The following is a 23,127-nucleotide window of genomic DNA, read 5'->3' as shown; positions in this document are numbered from 1 at the left end:
GAAAAGTGAATGGGGTTTTGAAAGTGGTTACAAGAAAAGGGGGTTATTTCCGTGTTGTCTCTCCAGCTTTTGGTGAGAAGTTGTTGTTCATTCACCCTCTGGTTTCTGCAGGAACTGAGGTGACTGAAGCCAACTGTTTACCAATCTGTCGCACAGTGGGTGTTCAGGACTCTCGCCCGTGAGCCGTATGGTAATTCATGGCAGGTTCCCATCACGTGAAATGCCTTCATTGCCCACACTGAGGCATTTCACAAATCTGGCAGTCTTGCCACGAGAGCACAGTTCACCAAGAGTATGGGTGCCTCAACTGCCCAGTTCTTATGAGTGCAAAGCTCATGGCAGGATACAAAGGGGTCAATAACAAGGGGTCAAAAGTGAACACTGTTATCTCCATTTGTATAATTCACTGTGTGGTAATCTCTATGAACAAATAACTCCATCTGAAAGCAGACAAGGGGCAAGATTTTGATATTGGAAATGTTCTGGTTTTAAGCATCACTGGGTTGCGTGCAGGTCAACAGTCCATGTGGGGAGAGCAAAAGATGTGTTTTTAGCTATTTGGCTAATTAGCTATTATCTGATGACAATTCAGCTCTTTTTATATTTATCTGCATTCATATGTACATATCTGTTTATAGAGATTAACTTTCAACTCAATTCTCACATCTCAGGTCGCTAATCGAACTGTAAACAATAACCAGCACATGGAAGAGGAAGTCTTACTCCAGATATATGTTTTCTGGATATCTGCTGGCTACACCACAAGCCCAGAGACATTGGCCACAGCTCCCAGAGGCCAAGTCATCATCAGACGACAGGCTCCAAGATTGAATGTGTAGACACTACAAAGACATGCCAAAAAAGAGCTCTTGGTAAAGATCAGTATTGCAATGGGATGTCAGGAGGCAAGTATGTCACCAAGCTTTTCGCTTCACCTACTGTGGCCATTAAGAACAGGCATAAACTAACCCTTTGTTTAGACCAAAACCATCACTTCAGCATCATGCTTGAGTAATGACAGCAATCTCACCACACTGAAGCTTCTGTCTATATAGAATTCATATTGTCTGTGCATTTCAAGGCATCCAGCAGCAAATGTGCATGAAGATAAATACTTTAGGTCGCATTTTCTCCTGTCAGATGCAGCTGGTACGCAAGACACATGGAGCTGACGCAGACAGCTGCACGGATTAAAATGAAAGCATTTCCACTGTGTGAGACGTGTGTGTGTGTGTGTGTGGAAACACACGTCTGACTCACTTGGTGTTGAGACAGGGAGTGAATTTGGGCCAATTGCATCCACAATTATTGTAACATGATTTTGTTTTTTTGCATTTGAGGTAATGTGTCCCCTCAGAGTTGCCATGGAGTTGTTTTTCTTTTTAACATTTTTTTATTGATTTTCCAATAAACATACCATACATTTGCTTGCAGCTAATTTTGGAAATCAAAGAGTACATAAACATGGAAAAGCTGCGTCGTTCAAATGATTATAATTATAAAGAAGAATTCACTCAACCATCCTCACTGGTCCAGATTTTCACAAGGATGATAGTCCAATGAAGTGATTTTCAACCAATCCAGTGTAACAATGCCTTTATATTACATGCCCAATAATTGTAGATAAAATTGGGAAGGGACAGGCCAGCAAGCTTTTTAGGGTCTTTGAAGGGCACATGCTCCTATCCAGTAATTTAAAAATAAAAAGTTTTCTAGTCAGGATGGGGATATGTTGGAAAAGGTAATGGAATTTTGGTAACAATCATTTTAATCAGATGAATTCATCCGACTATGGAGAGTGGAAGGTTCATCCATCTAGCCATATCTTTTTTACATTTTTCAATTGAAAAAGTTATTAGTGAAAAGTGATAAGGCAGTGGGTGTGATCTCTACTACAAAATATTTAAAACCCTTCTTGACAATTCTTAAAAGAAAACATGATCCAGGGATTAGAGTGGAAACATTTCACTTTTATCAAAATTAATTTTATAGCCTGAAAGTTTTCTAAACTGGGAAAGGGTATTGAGAATGGAGGAAACTGACTCTGATGGGTCCAAAACATATAAATAATATCATCCGCGTAAAGGGATAACCTGTGTGTCCCCTAGCTCTATGCCCAGAAAGTTGTCGGATTGTCTACGAGCAAGGCTCAATCGTGATGACAAAGAGAAAAGGAGATGGACTGCAGCCCTGGTGTGTATCTCTGCCATCATCTTATAACCAGTTTGGACGCTCAATTTGAAGGAGCGTAGACAATATTAAAGAGTCTTCCAAGATTAGAACTAGAAGGCTGATTTAGAATGAAACCTGTTTGGTTTGGTGAAATTTGGTGGGATGCCATGGAGTTGTTTTTGACAAATAAGAAATTATGAGTGCTGTTCACTGCACTGTCTCTCCTTATTTTGTTTCTTGTTTTTTTTTAAACACAACTCTGTTACAGATGTGGTGCTGATATGAAGACCCTTTCAGATCCAACAACATAATCACCCGTTGCAACATTTCACTGTGGACATCGTCATAACAATTCAACCTTATGAATGCATCAAAATATACCATGTTCATTTCATGTGTGCTAAACCCTTTGGTTTTGACCTTGCCACTTAATGTACTAACTTTGTACTAACAAGACCTTGTTGGATCCTTCTCAAAAATGTTTTTTTTTTTTTTTGGTTGGTAAATAACGTTAAGCGCAGGTACAAATGAGTGAAGAAACCAAACAATAAAATTCAAACATCTTTATATCAACTCCAGCAAAAATACAAAGTTCTTAACATAAAGATGTATCATTCTTGGGATTACCACAAATAAAGCAGTTATTTCTTTCTAATATACAAAATCAAAATCTTTAAATAGCAACTGTAAAGAATAAACATGTTCAAGTCAGATATTTGGTGGGCTGTTTTAAATTTGCTAAATTCATTAGCCTACATGGAGTTCTTAAATAACAATAAAAACATGACAGACATGTTTTGCACTTACAGATGATTTACCCTCTAAAGAGAAATATGACCATAAAAAAACATAACACTGTGCTAAAAATGGTATTTTTTCTTTCACAACACACTAAATGTAAGTTACTACTGTGAAAGTAACAAAACTTCACATTATGAGAACATCTGCCTGACAGTCAATGACAATAAAAAATAAAATAATAAAACTGCAACAAACTTGGATACACAACTCAGAAGCATGACTAGACTACCCCAAGAAAACACCATATCCAACTTGTGAATAATCAGGAAAGGTATTCATCACCCTGTAATGTGCCATTAATGCTTAACAAGCCATACACTTCATTCATATTGACTAACCAAATGTACAAACTTTTCAGGCCTCCGTTGTTTGGGATATTGGCTTGTGTATCACTTTGTCAACAATATTTTCCAACGTCATCTCAGACGGGTTTTTAGTACAGATTTCTGACAGGCCTGAATGCGCTTACATAGTCATAAATGGGGCTAGTATATCTAAAGATTAAGGGCATACATGTAGTTCTGGGTTTCAGTTCTAAGAAGGCAACAGATCTAATGCAAGAGTTGCCAAAACTGTCTTCACACTGACAAGACTTAATACATGCAGAAGCAGGTAAAATACTCAAAGTGAAGTCACTACGATGAGCAGAGAACAATGGATGCAACGGTCAATAGTGACTGCAGAGGTACACCGCGATGAAAACTAGACCCAAAACAACATAAGACATACAAACTTTTGTCATGACACACACAGAGCACACCTGTCTGTTTTAACAATTGATGCACATATTTGTTTTAACATCTAATACAACTATAATAAGAACAATTTTCTGTTAATGCTCTGGGAAAATGCACATATGAAAATAAATCTTTCGGGCAAGAGTAAATCAGAACACCTGAATGCTTCGGTCAACATAAGAATTTACAGTTGAAGCACGAGGCACATACTGTGTGGAACGGAAACTATTTGCACACACTTCACGAAGCAAATGAATGTTGACCGCCTCTCCATGAATTGAAAGCTGTTACAACTAAAGGACAGGAGTTTTCACATTTTAAACATTCTATTACTTTACACTTCATAAATAAGGCACCTGGTCACAACAGTCACATATTCACAATGTTGCAATTGGAAGACAGGCTGGAGATACAAGCTGCCTACTTGCTGTACGTTAAAAAAAAAAAATTATTCAAAGCTCATCTCCCTTTTCATAGCAAGCTCTCTGAACAGTGAATGCAGTGCATGATTTCATCTAAAACGAATTATTTACAAAACGGCAAAGAAAAACATGATGGTGAATGAATTTCATGTGATAACTGCAGTGTTTTTTACTATTAAAATGTGGTTTGATAGGCTGTTGTTATCTCCAGCCGTGTCGTAGAGTGCTGAAACATAAAGCCAAACAGCAACGACATCTGCTAGACATCATGTAGGACTGGTGTGTCGTCCCTGAACACAGAGCAACCGCTCAGCAAATAATCCATCACATTTGCATTTTCACACTGAAGCTTTACAAAAGCAGAAATGACTTTCAAAATCTGTTCCTTCTTCATTTATTTGCCTATTGAAAAAGGTATCCTCTGAAGAGTTTGGTGAGAGTAGAAAATAAGATACTTCAGGTCCTTCTGAATATATTCCAGATAAGATCACAAAGTCCTCAAAATAAATGTGATCTCTATCACTGCAGGTCAATTTTATTTCGCAAGTGATGTCCTGGTGCGCTTGGCTGGCGTCTCTAAAAGCTCCTGAGCTCTCTTGGTTGCAGATTTTGTTGCGCTGCGTGGCAATGAGGCTGCCTGACTTCTCTTTGCGGGGGACTTTAAAGCCCCACTTCTCGTCAACGCATGTTCCTCAGCTTTCCTGACAGGTTTAGGAGATGCAATTTGTGTTTTCATGGACTTTGTCACCCTCTTTGAAGCTGGACTGGGGCTTGCATTCACAGGGATTGCTGCCTCCATTTTTCTCTGGGATCTTGTGAGTACCTGGTCGGGTGAGGTCGGAACCTTGACTTCCATGCTCTGCTGTGGGACCTCAACAGAATTCTCGGTACCTTTAATTTCAGTGACTGCAGTTTGTGATGATTCCTTTGCTTGGGTTTTTGTAACTTGTGGTGACTCCTTTGCTTGAGTTTTTGCAGTTTGCGGCGATTCCTTTGTTTGGATTTTTGTTGCATGTGAGGATTCCTTTGCTTGTGTTTTTGTAGTTTGTGATGATTCCTTTGCGTGGGTTTTTGTAACTTGTAATGGTTCCTTTGTATGGGTTTTTGTCGCTTGTGATGATTCCTTTGTTTGGATTTTTGTAGCATTCACTTTATTCACAGTGGGTTTTTCCACCTCTGCTTTCTCTGCTTGAATTTGTTTTTTGTCAACTTTGCTTTTAGATGTGTCAACAAGTTTGGATTCAGATATTTTAGGAGACCCTAGTCGTTGAGAACTTCTCTTTGGCAATTTTTTTTTAGTTGCATCTCTTGAAGCTCTACTACTGCTCTGAGCCTTTACTGCCCTCAATTGAACAGGAGGCTTTGTAGTTTTTTTAGCAGACAGTGTTTTTCTTTTTTCCATTTTTGTTGCCGACTGTTTTGTTTGTTTACCAACAGGTAGGGGTGCCCTCTGTGCTTTCAGAGATGGTTTCAATTTTGACTTGGCGGCAGCCCCTGTGGTGCCTAGTCTTTTCACACTGTTGGTTCTTAAAGTTTTTGAAGCCTTTTTCAGTCTAACATTGGTTTGCTGAACCTGCATCTTCTCTCGGATATTAGAGTATTTCCTCAAGATCCTTGCACTGGCTGGATTCTTTGATTTACCAGCAGATTTCTGGGTTTCACCTACCGGCACAGTAGCTTCAGAGGAGTGTGACTTAGTCAAAGTCTGAGTGGTACTTGGAAGGTCTTTTCTCTCTTTACCTTTGACTGTATTTGCCTCCTGCTCCAGTGCTTTAGCAATCAGTTTCTGACTTTTGGGGTTGCTCTTTACAGGAGAGGCGATGGCAAACTTTTTCAAATGTTTCTTTAAGCGTTCTGCCTGTAGGCTTGGAAATACCCCCTGAGAGGTCCCTGAAGCACTAGACGAGCTGTGGAAGCACAGCTGAGTTTCTGACGGAAGACGTGTGTTCACTTTCTTGACAATGACAAGAGACTTTGTTTCTGTTGATTCAAGGAACCAGCGACAAATACTGGTGAGGTTAAAACCTTTCATGAAGAGCATTTGCACTGGTGAGTATTTCTGGTGCTCTAAAGACTTTGTTTTTCGTGCCCTGCGTTTACTTTTCCATATGGCTGCCTGTCTGTCTGCTTTGTTTTTGTGTTTTGGTGCTGGCTGACCTTCTTTATCCATTTGCACCCAACCTTTTTGCATTTTCTCATACTTAACATTCAGATTTGTAATCAGATGTTGGTTTTCTTCTCCTGTCAGAGCTTCAAAGAATTTGTTAGTTTGTTTTGGAGGCTCAGGTCTTGTTGTAACAACAGGGACGGCCGAGCTGTGGGGCAACACAGATGCAGACACAGGAGGGAGCTTCACCTGAGCTTTGGTTATTCTTTCTGGCTTTATTCTGATAGGGGAAGCTACATCACTTTGTCTTCCAGCTACAGTAGGGGCACTGGTAGAGGGAGCAGCCAATCTTCTCAAAGCTAATTTCTTGTTGTCCACTGGTGGTGACTGAGGAACAGATTGGTGGGACATTTCAAGCTTACTGCTCTCGCTCCTTAATGGCATTCTTGTGGGTTTGTCTGATATGGAAGAACTGCTATCATCTCTGCTGGCAGGCCTGTCTCCTAAAGATGCTACATTTGGCTTTTGTGGCAAAGCAACATCACTTGCTTCTGCCTCCTTTCGGAGAACCCGTTTACTTCTTAATGGCATAATTTGCATTTGCATTTCAGTCTTAACAGGACTTTGATTTTCTAACAGACCTAATACCTCACTGCTAAGTTGCTGTTTCTCATTCTTACTGTCGTCTACTACAGCCTTCGCAGATCTTAGTTTCTGTTTAGCCTGCAATCTACTTTCATCTTCTGTTTTTTCTATATCTTCAGAGGTTGTCTCTACTGGGTGAGTTTTTTCAGTGTTTAATTCCACAGGTGTTTCTGGGACTGTGTTCTGTTGGGACTGCTCAGCGGCTGTAGGGGAAGATGAGCTGATTGAAGGAGAACTTACAGGAATTGGAGACGGAGGGGGGAGGGTGGGGACCTGCTCTGTAAATGGAGGAGTCTTGGTAGCAGTAGCTTTTGGAGATGCAATGGAAGAGGCAGCATTTGAAATGGGTGGTGATACTGGAGTTCCAGCTGGCCTCTGGCCGGCTGATCTAAGTTGCCGTTTGGACTCAGTGCCCTGAGGATGATCACCAGGCTGATCAGAGAGAACAGCCGAACTATCCTGATCTCTCTGAACTCTCTTTCGTTTCTGGATTTGTTTGGTCTTTGAGGGAGATTTAGATGTTGGGCTTGATGGTGTGGCAGAAGATGGTTCATTTGCCTGCTGAGTAAGAGGAATAGTCTCAATCGATTCTGCAGGTACAGGTGTTTCAGGCAGAGGTGTGTTAAAATTTTTGCTTTCAACATCTGAATCAACAACTGAATCATCAGGAGTCTTGCTGGGAACATTCTGACTAGATTTCACTGGGCTTCTAACAGGTGATGTGGTGCTGTTACTGGATCTACGACGCAGACTTCTGTCAGAGGCCGAAATGGGTCTACCATTAACATAACCAACTACAACTGTTTCTGTTGGTCTTAAACGCTTTGGCAGCGATATTATAGTGCCTCTTTTTCTACGCCAAGGGGGTAATTCTTTCAAGAGTGCATCAAGTGTCTTTGAGGACACATCATAGTTGTCATTATCATTTTCAGTCTCTAAAAGCACAATACTATCAACTGCTTCAGATGTTTTAACTGGAAGCTCGTTATCTTTTTCTGGCTCATTCACCATCGCCTCCTCTGCTGAGCCTGTGATGTTTGACTCTTCTGTCACTTCAACATTGTCAAAGTGTATCTGAGTCTCTGCCTGAAGTTCCTGAGGTTGCTCATCTTGGAATTCCTCACTTTTATTTTCCTCTGGCTCTCCCTCAACTTGATTCATCGGCAATGGAGTGCTATTCTGCTGGAGAACAGTATCACTGTTTAGCAGTTCATCTGATAAAGACTGGGGCTCAGCTACCTCTGTGGCAATATTCTCCAGTGGTTTCTCCAGTGGTTCCTCCAATGGTTCCACTACTGGTTCCACTACTGGCTCCAATACTGTTTCTGCCACCATTTGCTCTGTACTTTCATGTATGTCCTCTTGAGGCTCAGGCTCCTCATCTTTTTCTGCTTCAAGTGGAGCCTGAGCAACACTTTCTTGACTTCCTGTTGTCATCCCTGAATCTACAGGTGTATCCTGTTCTACATCTGTGTGCATATCAGTTCCTATGTTCTCTGTTGGTGACCTTACTGGAGACGGTGGAACAGACTGTCCCTTGCTCTGACATTGATCTGTCTGACTAGTTTCAACTATAATGTCTACTTCACTGGCTGCTACCTCCACTGTATCTCCTGTTCCTGGCATCACACTCTCATCTGACTCTTCCGTGGTCATTTGTTGATTCATTGACTCCCTGCATGCTCCAGCAAAAGGCATATCCACAGGTGGTACACCTTCAGGCTTTGAAAGTATTTGTTTTGGGGTGACCAATGTGATCAGCTCTGGCATTGGATTAGGACAGTTGCCCCTCCCAGCCAATGTACGGACAGTTTTTAATTCCCAGATTTCATCTGAATACATGTGTCCTCTGGTGCTTTTTCTTGCATTGCGGCGTGGAAGCATTCCACACTGCCGTTTCTTAAAACACTCTGTAATTGGTTTGTCAATAAAAACAATGTCACAGTTGCCAAGATCAGGGTCAACCAGACCCCTACCAGCAGAGTCTCTGATCCGATGATCAGAGGATGCTTTGATGGTCTTCCTGGCCGTCCGTGGAGAGTCTGGAGGAATGGTCACATGGACTGAAAACAGTTTTGCTGGTGAATCTTTGGCATGCCCAAGACTCTCTCTCTGCCTAGCTTGATGTGTGTGACTAGCCTGCATATGTCTTTTCACAGGGGAGCTGAGTCTTGCACTACGAGTCTCTGTTCTGTTCGATGAATTTGAGTTTCCCTCTCTGTCTGTGTCAGAATGAGATGAGAGAGAGGAATTGAGCACACACGACAACATCTTACCAGCAGCAACGTTGCTGGTCATGATTTTCATCTTGAGAGGTGCATGATCACCATGACGGTTGTTGTCTGCGTCCACTGGATTTGCGGTGGGGGTGACCAAAGCCTGCTTACTCCCTGACCCGTGGCTGCGAAGATCCAACACAGGGCCAGGAGTAACACATGTTTTCAGGAACTCTGGAACTTTTTTCATTGCACAGCTGCTTGGGATAGAACAGGACATATCCTGGACTTCTGACTTGGGTGTAGATTCACTGGGAAACTGTAGGTCAGGCTTCTCAGGGGTCACTGCACTGGATTTTGCAGTGGAACAAGCAATTTCCTGGATCCCAGAGGTAGAGTTAGAGTCCTGCTGTGTATTGGAAGATGAGAGTGCTTTGACCTCTGTCTGAAGAAAACCAATGGCATCTACAATCTGTCTCTGATGGTGGGGGCAGAGTTTGGCCATGAACTGTTCCAGTGTGGAAGTGGACTGCAGGTCTTTTGCCTTTGCAACACCCAAGTCTGGAGACTCACTGAGGGGAGGGAAAAAAAAGAACAAAATATATGTAATTGCACGTCAAGAAGGAGCAAAACTGTCTGATACTAAATGTATATGCTTGGTATGTGATTGCTGCATTTACGCAGAAAAGTGTCCCTTCATCTCTACAAGCCCCTAAAAAAATTGTCAAAATTGGAGCTCAATGTTTGTATGAAATAATTCACAAATGTATCACAATGTTTATCATTGCATATTTATTAGAAGAATAGGTGATTTTAAAAGTGAATCTTTCATCCAGTGAACTTGACCAATAACATTGTTACAGCTATTACAATTTTCTTCTTTGCACAGTGGTGCTTTTTGTTACAGTATACATTGAGAAAATTTCACACATGCACAACACAATTAGTAATGGTGGCCCACTTTGATTAAAACAAGTCAAACACATGTTTATCACTTGAAAGCGCAAATACATAAGGAGAAATATAGAGTACATAATTTTTGTCAAGTTTCCATGTATTTCATGACTAGTGCAAAGGGTGACATTAAGATACAAGTGCTCAACAACTTAAGACAAAATTACCAGCAAAAGGAAAATCAAGTGCGACTGAACATACGCAAAATTAGATATTCTATTATCTGTGAAGTTTTGTTTCTGCCAATGAAAATCAAAATTAATTAGTCACCTGGGGGGCCATGTTTCTGTATTTTTGGCTAAAGTTATGTCAGTGAGGTAGGTCTATTATAACAGCCTCCAATACCTTTGGAGCATTATACCATCACATTATGCCAAAAATATATTTATCTTATAGCTCTGAAAAGTTAATTGTCTTTGTTAAAAAAAGAAAAGAAAGTCTGTCCCAAGCTACACTGTGGTCTTTCAACAAGAAAATGAACAGACAAATTAAACCATGTCTGGATTCCTGAGGTGACATGTCACAAGGCTATGCTGTGTAACGAAAAAGAGAAATAGCTTCACGCAGTTTGTGTACTGAAGAACAAGAGGTGCTGGCAACTGTAAGTTGTATGTACATGTAGTATGAAAAAAAAAATCTGATGCTAATTTGTTCAAACCAGATAATTACAAAACAACAAAATAATACTGCATTACCAAATGCCATGTTATTAACAGCTTTATTTTGACACAGTAAAGCTGAAATCTGTAGGTTTTCACAGGTTGCCACCTCTGAGCTTTAGTAAAGATGACAGAATTTAGTGTTAAACTTGCTGCATGAGACTCAGTGTTTTCATTTAATTTTCATGGAACATGCAGGTAATTTTAATGTGGATTTTTTTTATATACATTTTTTAAATAGAGTATATGGTACTTCATAGAAAATAGACAGACAGATTCACTTGAATAGTGTTAGTATACTCCATTACATGAATGGACAAAAGAACAGAACAGTGATTCAAAAACATTACAGATTTCAGCTTTAAATTGCAAAGGCTACAATACAACCTTTGAAGTGGGAGACATGAATTTGTGACACATGTACAGAAAGTGAAAAGAGTCTTAGGACTTTTTGTTGAAATCTTCAGACATGCTGTTCTAGGAGCTTACATTAATAAGTTGTTATTCTTTTCAATAAATATGTGCTGTTTGAGGCACTGAACTGGAAATAAATGTGTTAATTAAATACCCATTGGTCAACATCTTACCTGCACATTCATAGTGTAAGAAAGTATAAAAATAATAAAAGAGTGAGAGGATGTACTAAGGTTTTTTTGGCTCCAAACACAAAATGATTTACACAGCATGCCAAAATATCTCAAATGTAACTTTTAGAGATTCAAAAAATAACTTTTCAAGATTAAAAAAATAACATTTGTGCATCTGGAACCTGACCAATTATTTTGCTAAGCTCATTAATGTCACATCCCTGCTTGCAAGGTCTAAGGAGTATAGTGGAGTACCTGAATAGCGAGTGGCAAGTGTTTCATCCCTGAGGGTTTCACTCTTTTTTTTTTTTACTTAGCATTGCTGTAAGGGACTGACAAAGCATGTGCCTTTTTCTTCCAGAGGAATACAATAACCAATCTAACAGGCAGAAGCAAACCAATTTCAACTTAACTCTTAACATTTCACAAGCACACAAACATGGATGTGTTAACTCATCTGTAATGTTCATATACTGTACATTAGGGATATCAATAATCTGGCAATTACAAACTACTAACTGTATGGGGGATTTTATAATACATTTTCAATGAACCATTAACCAGATGTTCAATTGGTTTAACGATATTTCAGGTTCACACTTAATCTACTTGATACATTGTTGACTTGACGGTAAACACACCAACACTCCAGTATTTTTAATAAAACATCCTCAAAGATAAACTTCACCATATACAACTAACTTCCCACTGACACATATGATTTAATTCAATCATGCAAAATATACCCAGTGTCATTCCTTTGTACATCATAAATGTTAAATCAAATATACTGTACAAAATCTGTATATACTTTTGTATATGGATACGCTTTAGTCGTTTGAAGAGCCACACCATCTGCTATTGTGTTAAGACTTTTGTCCTCAAACATTATATTTACCAAGCAAAATACCTAACTAGTGGCAGAATAAAGTGGGACAATCTTAAATGTTATCCCCTCACATCTATTATGTAAGACCGTTAAATATACCTTTTAAGCATCATATACTTGTATCTATAAACGCTTAGGCTATTCGAGTAATGTTTTGTTTTATTAAAGCCATTTACATTCATGGTTACTTAAGCGATGATAAAAACCATTAATAAATATTGATTAATAAATACTGTAATTATAAAATAACTCCAAAATCATCATCAGGTTGAGTAGGTATGTACGGGGAGGTAAATTCTTCCCCCACTTTAGGAACAAAAACGTTTCTCCAAAGCAGGAGATCATCAAAAATGCTTTTGTCACAACTGTCGGAACGACAAGCCCCCTACACCGCTCCATCCCCACCCCAAAATACAAAGAATATGTAGATCATGGTGCAATCAACTACAAAGATACACTGAAATATTTACATATCGTTGAACTGTGACAGACTTCCTACTGTCTTTATGAACTGCTCTTTCTGTAAGCAAGTTGCCTTTACTCAAAGAAGTTTACAGTAAACTATTGTGTACATGATAAATTGCTACATTAACACATGAGAACAGTAGCTTGAGATTTGGGTTTTCCAGACGAGGTAGTCGTCCATTAGATTTGCTACAATTGACAATGAGGAGAGCAAAAACTTGTTTTACCTGTCAATACACCCAAAGTGCTTGTATCTCTTTACTATATTACTTAAAATGAATTAAACACTTTGAATGACGAAATAAAGTGTGACTTTTGAGTAATGCTGGATGATTGTCACCGCAAGAATAATTAAATTAATGATAGCAAATCACCAACAAGATTTGACTTAATTGGACAGATGTATTTGAAGAAATTGCTTTGTTTTCTTTCTTTCAATCGAGGCAAAGTTATTTAGATATTTTGCGAACATGTGTAAAAGTTAAGCAATTTAGAGTGGTTAACTGGTGACAAATAATGATGGTTTTTATCTTAAAGTGAGAGGAAATGCAAAACATATTGAAAATAAATCTACTAAAAATGCTTGTATTTAGAGCAAGAAGTGGCAGAGAATAAGAGAAACCCAACCAGTTGGTAAGTAGCTTTACTATCCAACATAGAGTTATACTATTGTTACAGTGCTTTTAACATAGAAGTATGCAAGTCCCTGAACTATATTGTACTTCCGAACCTACTCTCACTTTAAAATGTTTACTATCTAGACAATTTCATGTAATTTATGACTGCAAGTATAATATCCGAGTCAAATGCTTGCAGTTAAGGAATAATTCCTTAAAAACATCTGTGTTCATCCAAGTAACATTGTGTACATCTAAAAGGCTGCAAGAAGATTTGCAAACATAATTAACAAGATTTGCTAGACCTGTGTTATCAACCTGATATAAGAATAATGGGCCATGATCCCACATTCTGGAATGTCCTGAGGTATAAGTGGTAATGCACAATGAGGTGTCCTGAAAGAACAAAATAATGGACGAGGCAGAGTCAGAAACATGGAGTTCCACTCTGAGAGTCCATCAGGCAAAAATTCAATGAAAATGGCGTGTAATGGCAACAGGGAACAGGTCTTTTTTTTAAAGGTTTTTAAACTTCACAATTATGTATAGTAACAGCAACCCGACCCAGCCTTCTGTGAGCAGTATTAGTATTGATTTTAAGGAAATGGCTTCAACCTGAGCTTTGGTATAACCACTTGACACAGAAATATCTCAGGGAAATGGTGAAAGGCAGGGATAACCTGCCTTCAACCCACACGCTCATGGGTTTGGCATCAAGTTAAAATCGTATTTCACTGGAAAAAAATAACTACAAATCCACATGAACTGTAAACTATGATCCACACAGTTAATAGAATTAATCACAGAAGGTCTGGGTATGTCTGTTACTGCACAAAGGTAATGACAACCAATACAGGTTAATCAAATTGAAGTGGAATCAAATGCAATGCTGTCTGAGTTAATATTTTACTTTCCACTCCAGAGATGAGACATTTATTTTCATTGAAGTTCTGCCTTAGCAACTTGAGAAATAGGTGAGTGTGGATTGAGGCATGATTGTAAGAGTAGCTAACAAGTTAGTGAACTTGACTAGCAAGCAAATGTTAGCGAGCTAGCATAGTTGGCCAGTACATTAGGCTTGATATTGCTTGATAACGTTCTGTTTTTTTTAATAAAATAATGACTTTGAGCTAAGAGCTTCTAAAAATTACAGTACTGGAGCTAAATTTGATTTAGACTCACATGAACACAGGAATGATAATTATTTTCTTGTGTACCTGAAGTAAACATTTTCAAAAAATACCTGAATGTATTTTAGAGAGTTAGGATTTATCTGGTAAGAGTTTAGCTGGTGTACTGTTTGTGACAGTGAATAATTGGGTCACTATAACAGAATATCGACCTCACAAACCAGGCGAATGTTGTTAATTGACCTGAAGATGATGTTTATCATGTGCCAAGGGCAAGCAAGATGTCTATGTATGCATGTACATGTTCTAAATATGTACAGAAATATTGTTTTTGCATTATTTTTATGATAAAAAAAATCTGTCTTTCTCACAGCCTTGGAGAAAGACATCCCAGAGATAATACCTGAACTCTGAAAAAGACGAGCCCTACGTCACACAGAACTGAAATGCTCTGAAGGCTTACACTGGCACTGAAATGCTACTGGTAACTACAAGGTAGTTTGTGATCTGAGTAGGACACATACTTGTCAGTCAGACATCCTGAAATGTTACCTCAAAGGGTATTTGGATATAGAGTTGACTTACATGAGGCAATGATTTAGTTAAGCATATCTGTAGCTGAGGTATATTTATGTGTGTGTAAAGTAGTCCATTATCTGCTAATACGTTTTCTTTGACTGACAAGTACAACATCCCAATCTGAATTTATCCCGAGTGCAGTGAAGGCAATGAAAAAAAACTAACACCATTCATATAGAACAGACAAAAAAACATAGGTGGCAAAAACCTGTCATGCTTGTGAAGATAGCTTATTTGGATTCAATAGGAAAGTGAAATTCTAAATAACACACCATGCTATTCCAACAGACTAGAATAATAAATAAATATTTAGGATAACAGTGTTTGGACATACTGTTTTTTCTTACATCTCCAGCGTCCATTTCAGTCATAGAAGTGCATTTACAAAACAGTGTAGGGCTGCAACTAACAATTATTTTAATTCCTTATTAATCTGTCTTTTATTCTCTCAATTAATCAATTAGTTGTTTGATCTAATCAGTGTTTCCCAAAGCCCAAGATGATGTCCTCAGTTGTCTTTTCTGCCCACAAGCCAAAGATATTCAGTTTACTGTCATAATGGAGTAAAGACACTAGAAAATAATCACATTTATGAAGCTGGAATCAGAGAATTTAGACTTTTTTTCCCCTTAAAAAATTGATCAAACTGATTAATTGATTATCAAAATAGTTGGGGATTAATTTAATAATAGATACATAATTAATTAACCTGTGCTGCTCCAAAACCATGACAGAGACTTTAACTTTCATCCATAACACTTAACAAAAAGGTTGCTTAATATGCTTTTACTTCTACTTGCAGGGTCTACACACAGTAGAATTAGAGGTGCAGTAAGTGATTCTGGAGACAGAAAGTTGATTGTTGAGAGTCATTACCAAAGCATCTATATTTGGTGACTTGAGAATCATTTACTGTACCTTTAACCATATATATTCACTTAAAGCATATAACAGTGCTCTCAACAGTACTGCGAGAGGACACTGAGGGGCGCCACTTCCTTAGACATGATTCAAATTGGATCAGAGTATAAAGACTATATTTATAGAGCCAGAAAAAGATTTCAGTCATTTCAAATCACCAATCTTTTTCAGAACATAACCTAAATATATAAACTACATGAATAAGCATTATATTGTAGTATTTTCAAATAGCAAGTATGCCTTCCAGGCACAATTTGGAGGGTAGGGAAACACTTGGAGTGTTCAAGATGGATGGCCATACACAAACATAATAATGTATTGATGACCAAAAGTGAGAGGTAAAATTAAATAACAATAATAATAATAAATATGGGTATTTCAATTCACTAGCTTTTAAGGTTTTATGGAAAAACAAGTCAGCTGCAACCACTGTCTGGCAAATGCAACATCTGTCCGATCAAAAAAGGTATATCTTTATCAGTACTTTATATCACTCATTTGATGAGAGGCTTCCGTCATGGGAATCATTCCCATTCTCTTCAGATGCACTCTCTCTTTTCTCAGAAACAATTTCCTGGGAGTTTTGGAATTCTTTTCTCTCGGGGGACCGTGAAACATCCCGTTCTTCTACCTGGCTCATCAGCTTCAGTTTCTTTTTAGGGGGATGTTTCAAGGTCCCCAGTCGCTCTTTAACTTTGTATTCCAGGGTGCTGTGTGGAATGCCATAGATTGATTGGGCTTTAGACACACTCATTTTCCCACCCATCACCACCACAATAGCCTCTTCAAGCAGCTCCGTGTTGTACTGTCGATATCGCCCGCGTTTCTTCCTTGGCTGCTTGTTGCCCAGGTCTGACTCAGAATCCAGAGGATAGTTTCCCACCAAAGTTTGGCGGTCAGTGTCATAAGGCCAGTAATCCTTCTCCAAACCTGAGCTACTTAAACCTCCCCTGCTCTTTTTCTGGATCTGTTTGGGTAGAATAGAACGAAGCGTCTTTCCCAGGCTGTTCTCACAAAGTGAACCTGAATAATCGGCGGACAAGGATTCCCAAGACGGGTCTGTTCCTGTGGCCAAAACCCGCACCTGGGGAATCTTGAGGTCAAAAGATGGGGACTGAGAAAGGGCGAGGCTGTGGTCCCTGCAGGCCTCCTGGAGGTGTCCTTTTTCATAAGCAAGTGACTTTGTCAGAAGTCCCGCGGCTTCCAGCAACCTGGGTATGTCTTTAAGGCGCTCACTAGCCTCACTGTTGGTTTTGAGTTTAAGGAGGGCCCCAAAATGAGTTTTGGAATTCCAGGAAGCAGATCCATTCCTGAAAAGGTCAGGTGACTCTGGGTCGCTCTCCAGATCGGCTTCCTCTTTGATGTGCAGCGAGTATGCGAGAGGTGAGGAAGGCTTATAACGGGCGGAGTGGCCGATATTCTCCCTCCTCCTCCCATCCTGTAGGCTCCTCATAAACAGCCCGACTTGTCCGTCCGCTCTCAAGGATCGCCTGATTGGATGGAAGGAAATTGGGTGTAAGCAGAGCTTGCACAGTGCCTTTTTTCTCTTTTCTAAAGGAGGATGGGTTGGGGAGGGGAGGATGTTGGCCACTCCTTTATTATATGACCTTGCTTTGGTAACATCACTATCTTTTAGAATAAATGACTGTGTGGAAGTGTGTGAGACTTTTAAGAACAAAAAAGGCTCCAGTTTGACAATTTTTTATTTGCTTGCTGTGATGATCGTGTACAAAATGTGCATCAACATAAAAAATGAGAAACAAAAAAAGCAGAAAGGGCAAAGAAACAATGAAAATAAAAGCAAAGAAAAGGGCATTTATTGGAGTACATAAAGGTTTTCCTGTGGCTCAAAAAGCTTAGCCAGAAGAAGGTATTTGTCATTGCAGTAAGGCAGTTTGGCATGTAGCTGTTAAGCAGGGCACAAGAACTATGCCATACAAAATGACTAATGCAAATAAAGCTCGACATTTTGCGTGTGACGTTACCACTGAACAAGCGCAGCAATAAAAGAGTAAGCCAGCAAAGGGTTGTTAAGTGAATCAAACCTAATAGAATTACTGAAGTGTGATCATATAAAGGATGAAATAATTTATTTTTTAATTAAAAGGGGACAGTGTTTTTTTTCCCAAATGCAAATATTATGAGTTAACCTCCATCGTATTGTATTCCCATTGTATAGAGATTGCTTGGGGGTCAAATGTCCTGATTTGAAGCTCACCAATATCTTTAAACAAAATATGGCAGTATTCCTTTTAAGAGTCTTGATTGCTTAATTAGGCTTTTCTAAAGTTACTACTCTCGAGATCATAAAGATACTAGCAACTTTCAAACTAAGGACAGTGTGCATGCTATTTGTAAGTAAGTAGCTTTTTTTCTATTAAGAATGATCATTATTTTTATATCCTATCAGCTCTCAAGCAGCAAAAGAGGAGAATGCAAAGCCTCTAGTGCTTAAGTAATCCAAGTAAAATTGTAATTACAGGCACATTCAAGTCCAGAAGAGTGTAACAGTATAAAGAAGCTTTGCTCTCAAAAAACAAAACAGAACCAAACAACAAAATCAAATGTTTAATTTCCTTAAGAATGAAATGAAATGGCAATCAGAAAATTCAGCCCTCTCATTTAGAAGGCAATGTATATTTTGTAATACTTTGTATCAGTGACTATGCTCTACAGAAAAGGTTGTGGTAAAATAAAAAGTGTATCTACTTTCTACTGCATTTGTGCAGATCCTCAGTCCTCAAGAAAGAAAAGTTTCTGATTGAGGTTAGTTATCAGGGAATCTCTTACAGCAGTCTATGGTGATTTTGACAAACGGTGATGCAAGATGCAAGGATATTAGTAATGCTGCAAGTCATGTCATAAATCATCATGATCATCATCAGGCCAGCCAGTGCTTTGCAAGACGATATTGAACAGAAAACAAAAACAAGGCCATGCTAACACCCTAACATCCACAATAATAATGGATGCTGCCCATTCAGTCCCTAGCTGCAATATCACAGATCTGTCAGACAAAAAGGGGGAGCAGGCAGCTACATTAACGTTAAGTCTGCAAGGTAATTAATTTTGCATGGCAGCGTGATACAAACTGCATCCACATGGACATGCTGGAGTGAGGTTTAAAAGCAGTCTGAACTGGCAGAGGCACATGGAAAATTTCCCTCTGTTGCAATTGGTAAGACTCCTTTTTTTTAAATGTTTTTTGTGGATGAAAACTTTTCTGTTAGCACAGCCCTGTTTGGCGCTGTTCATTTTTATCAAGACATCAACTGGCTCACTGAGCTCCAATTTCAGGACTTGAATTTCAAACCCCAGCTAATGTGGGTAATGTGTAACTACAACTCAACATTCTCAGAAACATTACTGCTTAAGGACTGGAGACTAAAGAAACAGAAAAAGAAACTTATCTTACCCTTTGAGCGTGGATGTGGCTGGAGAAAGGCAGGGACTACGGACAGGCAGACTGCTGCTATAGCGATCCTTTTTGATAGATAAGTCAAGAACTCCATCTGTTGACAAAAGGCAGGAAAAAAATCAATTTAGATCTAATATTCGGATCCGAACTAACCCTTTAAAACAACTAAGTCACACAATAGAACAAACAGATTGAGACAGAGGTTGACCAGCAACTCCAGTGTTCTGCAAGGTAAAATGACTGTTTTCGTCGATCGAGTCTGATGGCTTTGAACAGAGTGATATAAAGCTGTTTCTGTTTAAACGAAAAGGTTGCTTTTTAACAAAAAGGTGTATCTCTGGAGGGATCCATTCCTTAATCTTGTCAGGCACTTAAAATAACAATCTGAGCCTATGGCAAATACACACACAGATGTAACTTGACAGGTGCATTTGCCCCCACAGATTACCCATTTCGTGGTGGCTAGTTGAGGCAGTCTACTGGGCCAATTCCAAAACATTTTGCACTTATTAGTCATTCCGATCACAAAATATGGGATGAGGTTTAAAAATACCACTGCACCCAGCAGGCATTTACATTCACACTACCTTGGTCATTAGGCACAGCCAGGGGCTTCTTGATGGTGAGGTCAAGAGGAGCATCCTGGTCAGCCATGAGGAGCTTGCTGAGGACGGGGTTCTGGTTGTGTGCAGGCCCAGCCACAGTGGCGACAGGGCTGGTAGAAGGAGGAGCCCCTGAGAGCAAGGGTGTGGTCGGCAGGCTTTGGTCAGAGTGAGGCTGGGAATCTGAGCAACTGTCCTGAGGGGAGCTGGTTTTTGAGGTATATTCGGCAGCAAACTGTCGGATCATTCTCTGAAGGATCTCTCGAGCCACTACTGGAATGTGTGGGTCCGAGAAATTTGGCACATCTGGAAGGAAGAAAAACAGGGAGGTAGAAATGATTAAGTCTGCTTAACTTTATGGAGCTATAAGTCATTACTGGTTAACACTTACAACCAGAATGTATAAACATTTTAAGAGTTAAACGTGTTTTGTACCTGACCTGCAAAAAAACCTACAAAAAAGATGCTCAGGTAATTTTCCATAGGCCACACAGGCTGTAGCTGTAGCAATATGAACAGATTCATATAAAAGCAAGATTTAAATAAAAGCTTACTAAGTGATGGTACACATCCACCATCTTGTCTGCAGATTCTTTTGTACTCGGCACATTAGTGTAGTAACAATGCAAAATACTGACACACTAGGTCTACTCCATCACTGAGACATCAAGACTCACCTTTTCTGCAGAGGACTGCATTGAGAAATTCCTCAGCTTGTTTCTCTAGTCTGCTGATCGTGGTCTGATCTTTAACCAGGAGAGGTTTGGGTGTATCTTCAAGTCCCTCGTCACTTAAGCCAATTAAGTGTTCCTGTCAAATGACAAAACATATACTGAACAATGCTATATATATATATTTTTTATTAGGTTTAATTTGTCCTCACTTGAAGTAATAAGGCAATAACTAATTACTTCTATCAAACCCTAATGGATTAGAGAGCATATGCATTAATGCCTTCCAAACATTCATCCATCCATCATCCCATTAAAAGTCCCGGGGCACTGTGATCTTTATCACATATTCAATGTTCTTTCACCACAGTTACAGTTTGAAAGCATCAAAGCAACCAAATAAGTCAAGCTACTTTTAGTCCCCCACCCCCTTACAAGTGAATGAAATTGTGTGTGAAACCACCAAAATGTAAAAACAAAAGAAATAGAGAAAACAAGAAATCTTACCTTTACTTTGTCTCGTCTCAAACAGCAGAACAGACAGTTTTCATCGAATGACCAATCAGACACTGCTGTAGGCTCAAGGTCTGTGGACACAAAACAGACATGACAGTTGACATATACAAATATAAATATCACATAAACAACCAGCCATTTTTGGAAAAGGTCAAAGAAAATTCAATGGTGAACAAATTTCTCAGAACTTTCATAGAAAAAAGAAATTAATTCAATAATCATCATGTGGTTCAACTGTGTGTAGACAATAAATCAAGTAGCTTTCTTTACATAACAGTTTGTTTACAATGTCCCTTTTTGATACCCCAGAATTACAGGTTAGAGACTGATCTATTAGATGAGCACAGACATCTTAAACATCTAACCACTACTGCCTTTTCTCACTATGATAACTGTGATACTGTCTACCTGCATGTAGGATTCATCACAGATATGATTCTGTTTGACACCTGTAGTGTCCTATATTCAGTTTTTATCGAATATTCTTCAAAGAACAAATCGATGACAAAAAATATGCATGAATGAAATCAATTAGTGGGCCACAATGAACTTGTTTTAGTGAGACTGATTGAATCAGGAGTAGAATGATACAGTTCAAACTAATTTTCAGCCTTCGTCCCCAGCTGCTATTGTAAAAAGTCTACTTACAGTAGACAGTTCAGTCTGACTACAAATGTAATGTAAACCCCAAATAATGCCCACTATTGTATCACTGGCATCATGCATTGTAAAAATGTCTGTAGGACACTGCAGACTTTTACACTGGCCCCACGCCATCCAAAACACCAACTTTGTAGGAACACAAGGCATCTTCTCTTCTGCAGCCAGAGGGGCTGTCTTGTAGAGTGAATGTAGAGGGGTACCAGATGGTACAATGCAGCAGCATTGTCGTAATGAGCAGATAACAGATTATGCACAAACGCAGAATTGTCAATCATGTAATTCATACATTTGTATGTTCATGGGCACTAGTATGATAATGTAAGTAGTCTGAGATTCTTACCTTTAAATAATTTTAAGTCTTCTACCAGCTCTGGACCAAACAGACCTTCGAGAATGCTCTCAAAACCTGAAAAAAAGGCATGAAATTCAATAAATATGCAGTTGTTAATGGTAATCATACAATGCTAACTGAACACATACATTTTGACTTAACATTTACCCATAATTAAGACTTAAGACAGAACAGAGACCCAAAACACATCACTGTTTAAGACAACCTTATCTGCCCAAGGGACTAAATTAATTTGTGGTACTCAAGAAAGAAAAACAGTTTGAGCCTGGTCTACTGTACATCACTGACATTTCATGTGATAATGTCTTTTCCATTCACCCAGGCTCGTCTTTGCCTGTCTTGTTTCATCTTGACAACCCCTGTGAGCAACCATACGCTTCTGTTAAAGAACATATTATCAGCTTTCACCCTAGGTTTTTACTTCAACAGTAAATACATGCACTCCATCCTCCTGTTGCCAAGCAACTAAAGCACCTACAGAGTTGGGAGTGACTGCATGTTGTAACATTAAAAAGAAACAGCCAGAAACAAGACTGCTAGGTGATGGCGTTAAAGTATCCTATGAAATGTTGCAGATTCACTCAAAACCAAATCTTTATAGTCCCCTAAAATGACAGTTTACAGTTAAGCAATAACAAACCATCCTATATCTTATATATACGCTAAGGAAAAATCTTACATGCATTACCAATGAGAGGGTGGTATCCTACAGTCCCAGCTGTTTGGAAGATATAGTACGTTATGCTGCACAGGACTCCGCTTAATAGTGCATTAACACAATATGCAATGTCTGCGTACTGCCGCAGGGTCAGTATAACCAATCCAAAACCACTACATGCATTAAATCAAGCGCTAAAGAGGTCAGAGGTAACATCTGTCTACTGGGCTGGATCTTAAATGAAAGAGTGCAGCATTTTAAATGTGCTAGACACCAAAAGGCCAAAAACTCATGAAAGCACAGCATTCTGACATAAAACACATAACAGATGGTTGTAAAAAAGCAG

General features: G+C 39.1%; 1 protein-coding gene across 2 annotated transcripts in view; it reads right to left on the bottom strand.

Annotated features, from left to right (window-relative positions):
• Positions 1-2,720: 2,720 nt before the first annotated feature.
• The window catches only part of LOC146315346 (ligand-dependent corepressor), a 31,499-nt gene continuing 11,092 nt past the window's right edge, over positions 2,721-23,127 (bottom strand). The window contains exons 2-7 of one of the 2 annotated variants that reach the window (XM_084736708.1): positions 22,112-22,177; positions 21,100-21,179; positions 20,599-20,731; positions 19,907-20,227; positions 19,317-19,413; positions 2,721-9,672 (exon numbers count right to left, since the gene is read on the bottom strand). In XM_084736708.1, the coding sequence (XP_084592834.1) occupies positions 4,668-9,672; positions 19,317-19,413; positions 19,907-20,227; positions 20,599-20,731; positions 21,100-21,179; positions 22,112-22,177 (5,702 nt within the window). In that variant the 3' untranslated portion in view covers positions 2,721-4,667. Of the gene's footprint in view, positions 9,673-15,792; positions 17,392-19,316; positions 19,414-19,906; positions 20,228-20,598; positions 20,732-21,099; positions 21,180-22,111; positions 22,178-23,127 lie in introns of those variants that run through there. The other variant, XM_084736709.1, reaches the window with a different exon arrangement.

This window comes from Lutjanus erythropterus, chromosome 14 (assembly GCF_056507025.1).
Source record: "Lutjanus erythropterus isolate fLutEry1 chromosome 14, fLutEry1.hap2, whole genome shotgun sequence".
Taxonomy (NCBI): Eukaryota; Metazoa; Chordata; class Actinopteri; order Lutjaniformes; family Lutjanidae; genus Lutjanus; species Lutjanus erythropterus.
Note: the sequence above shows the minus strand (reverse complement) of the source record. Positions and strands in the feature narration are given on the sequence as shown.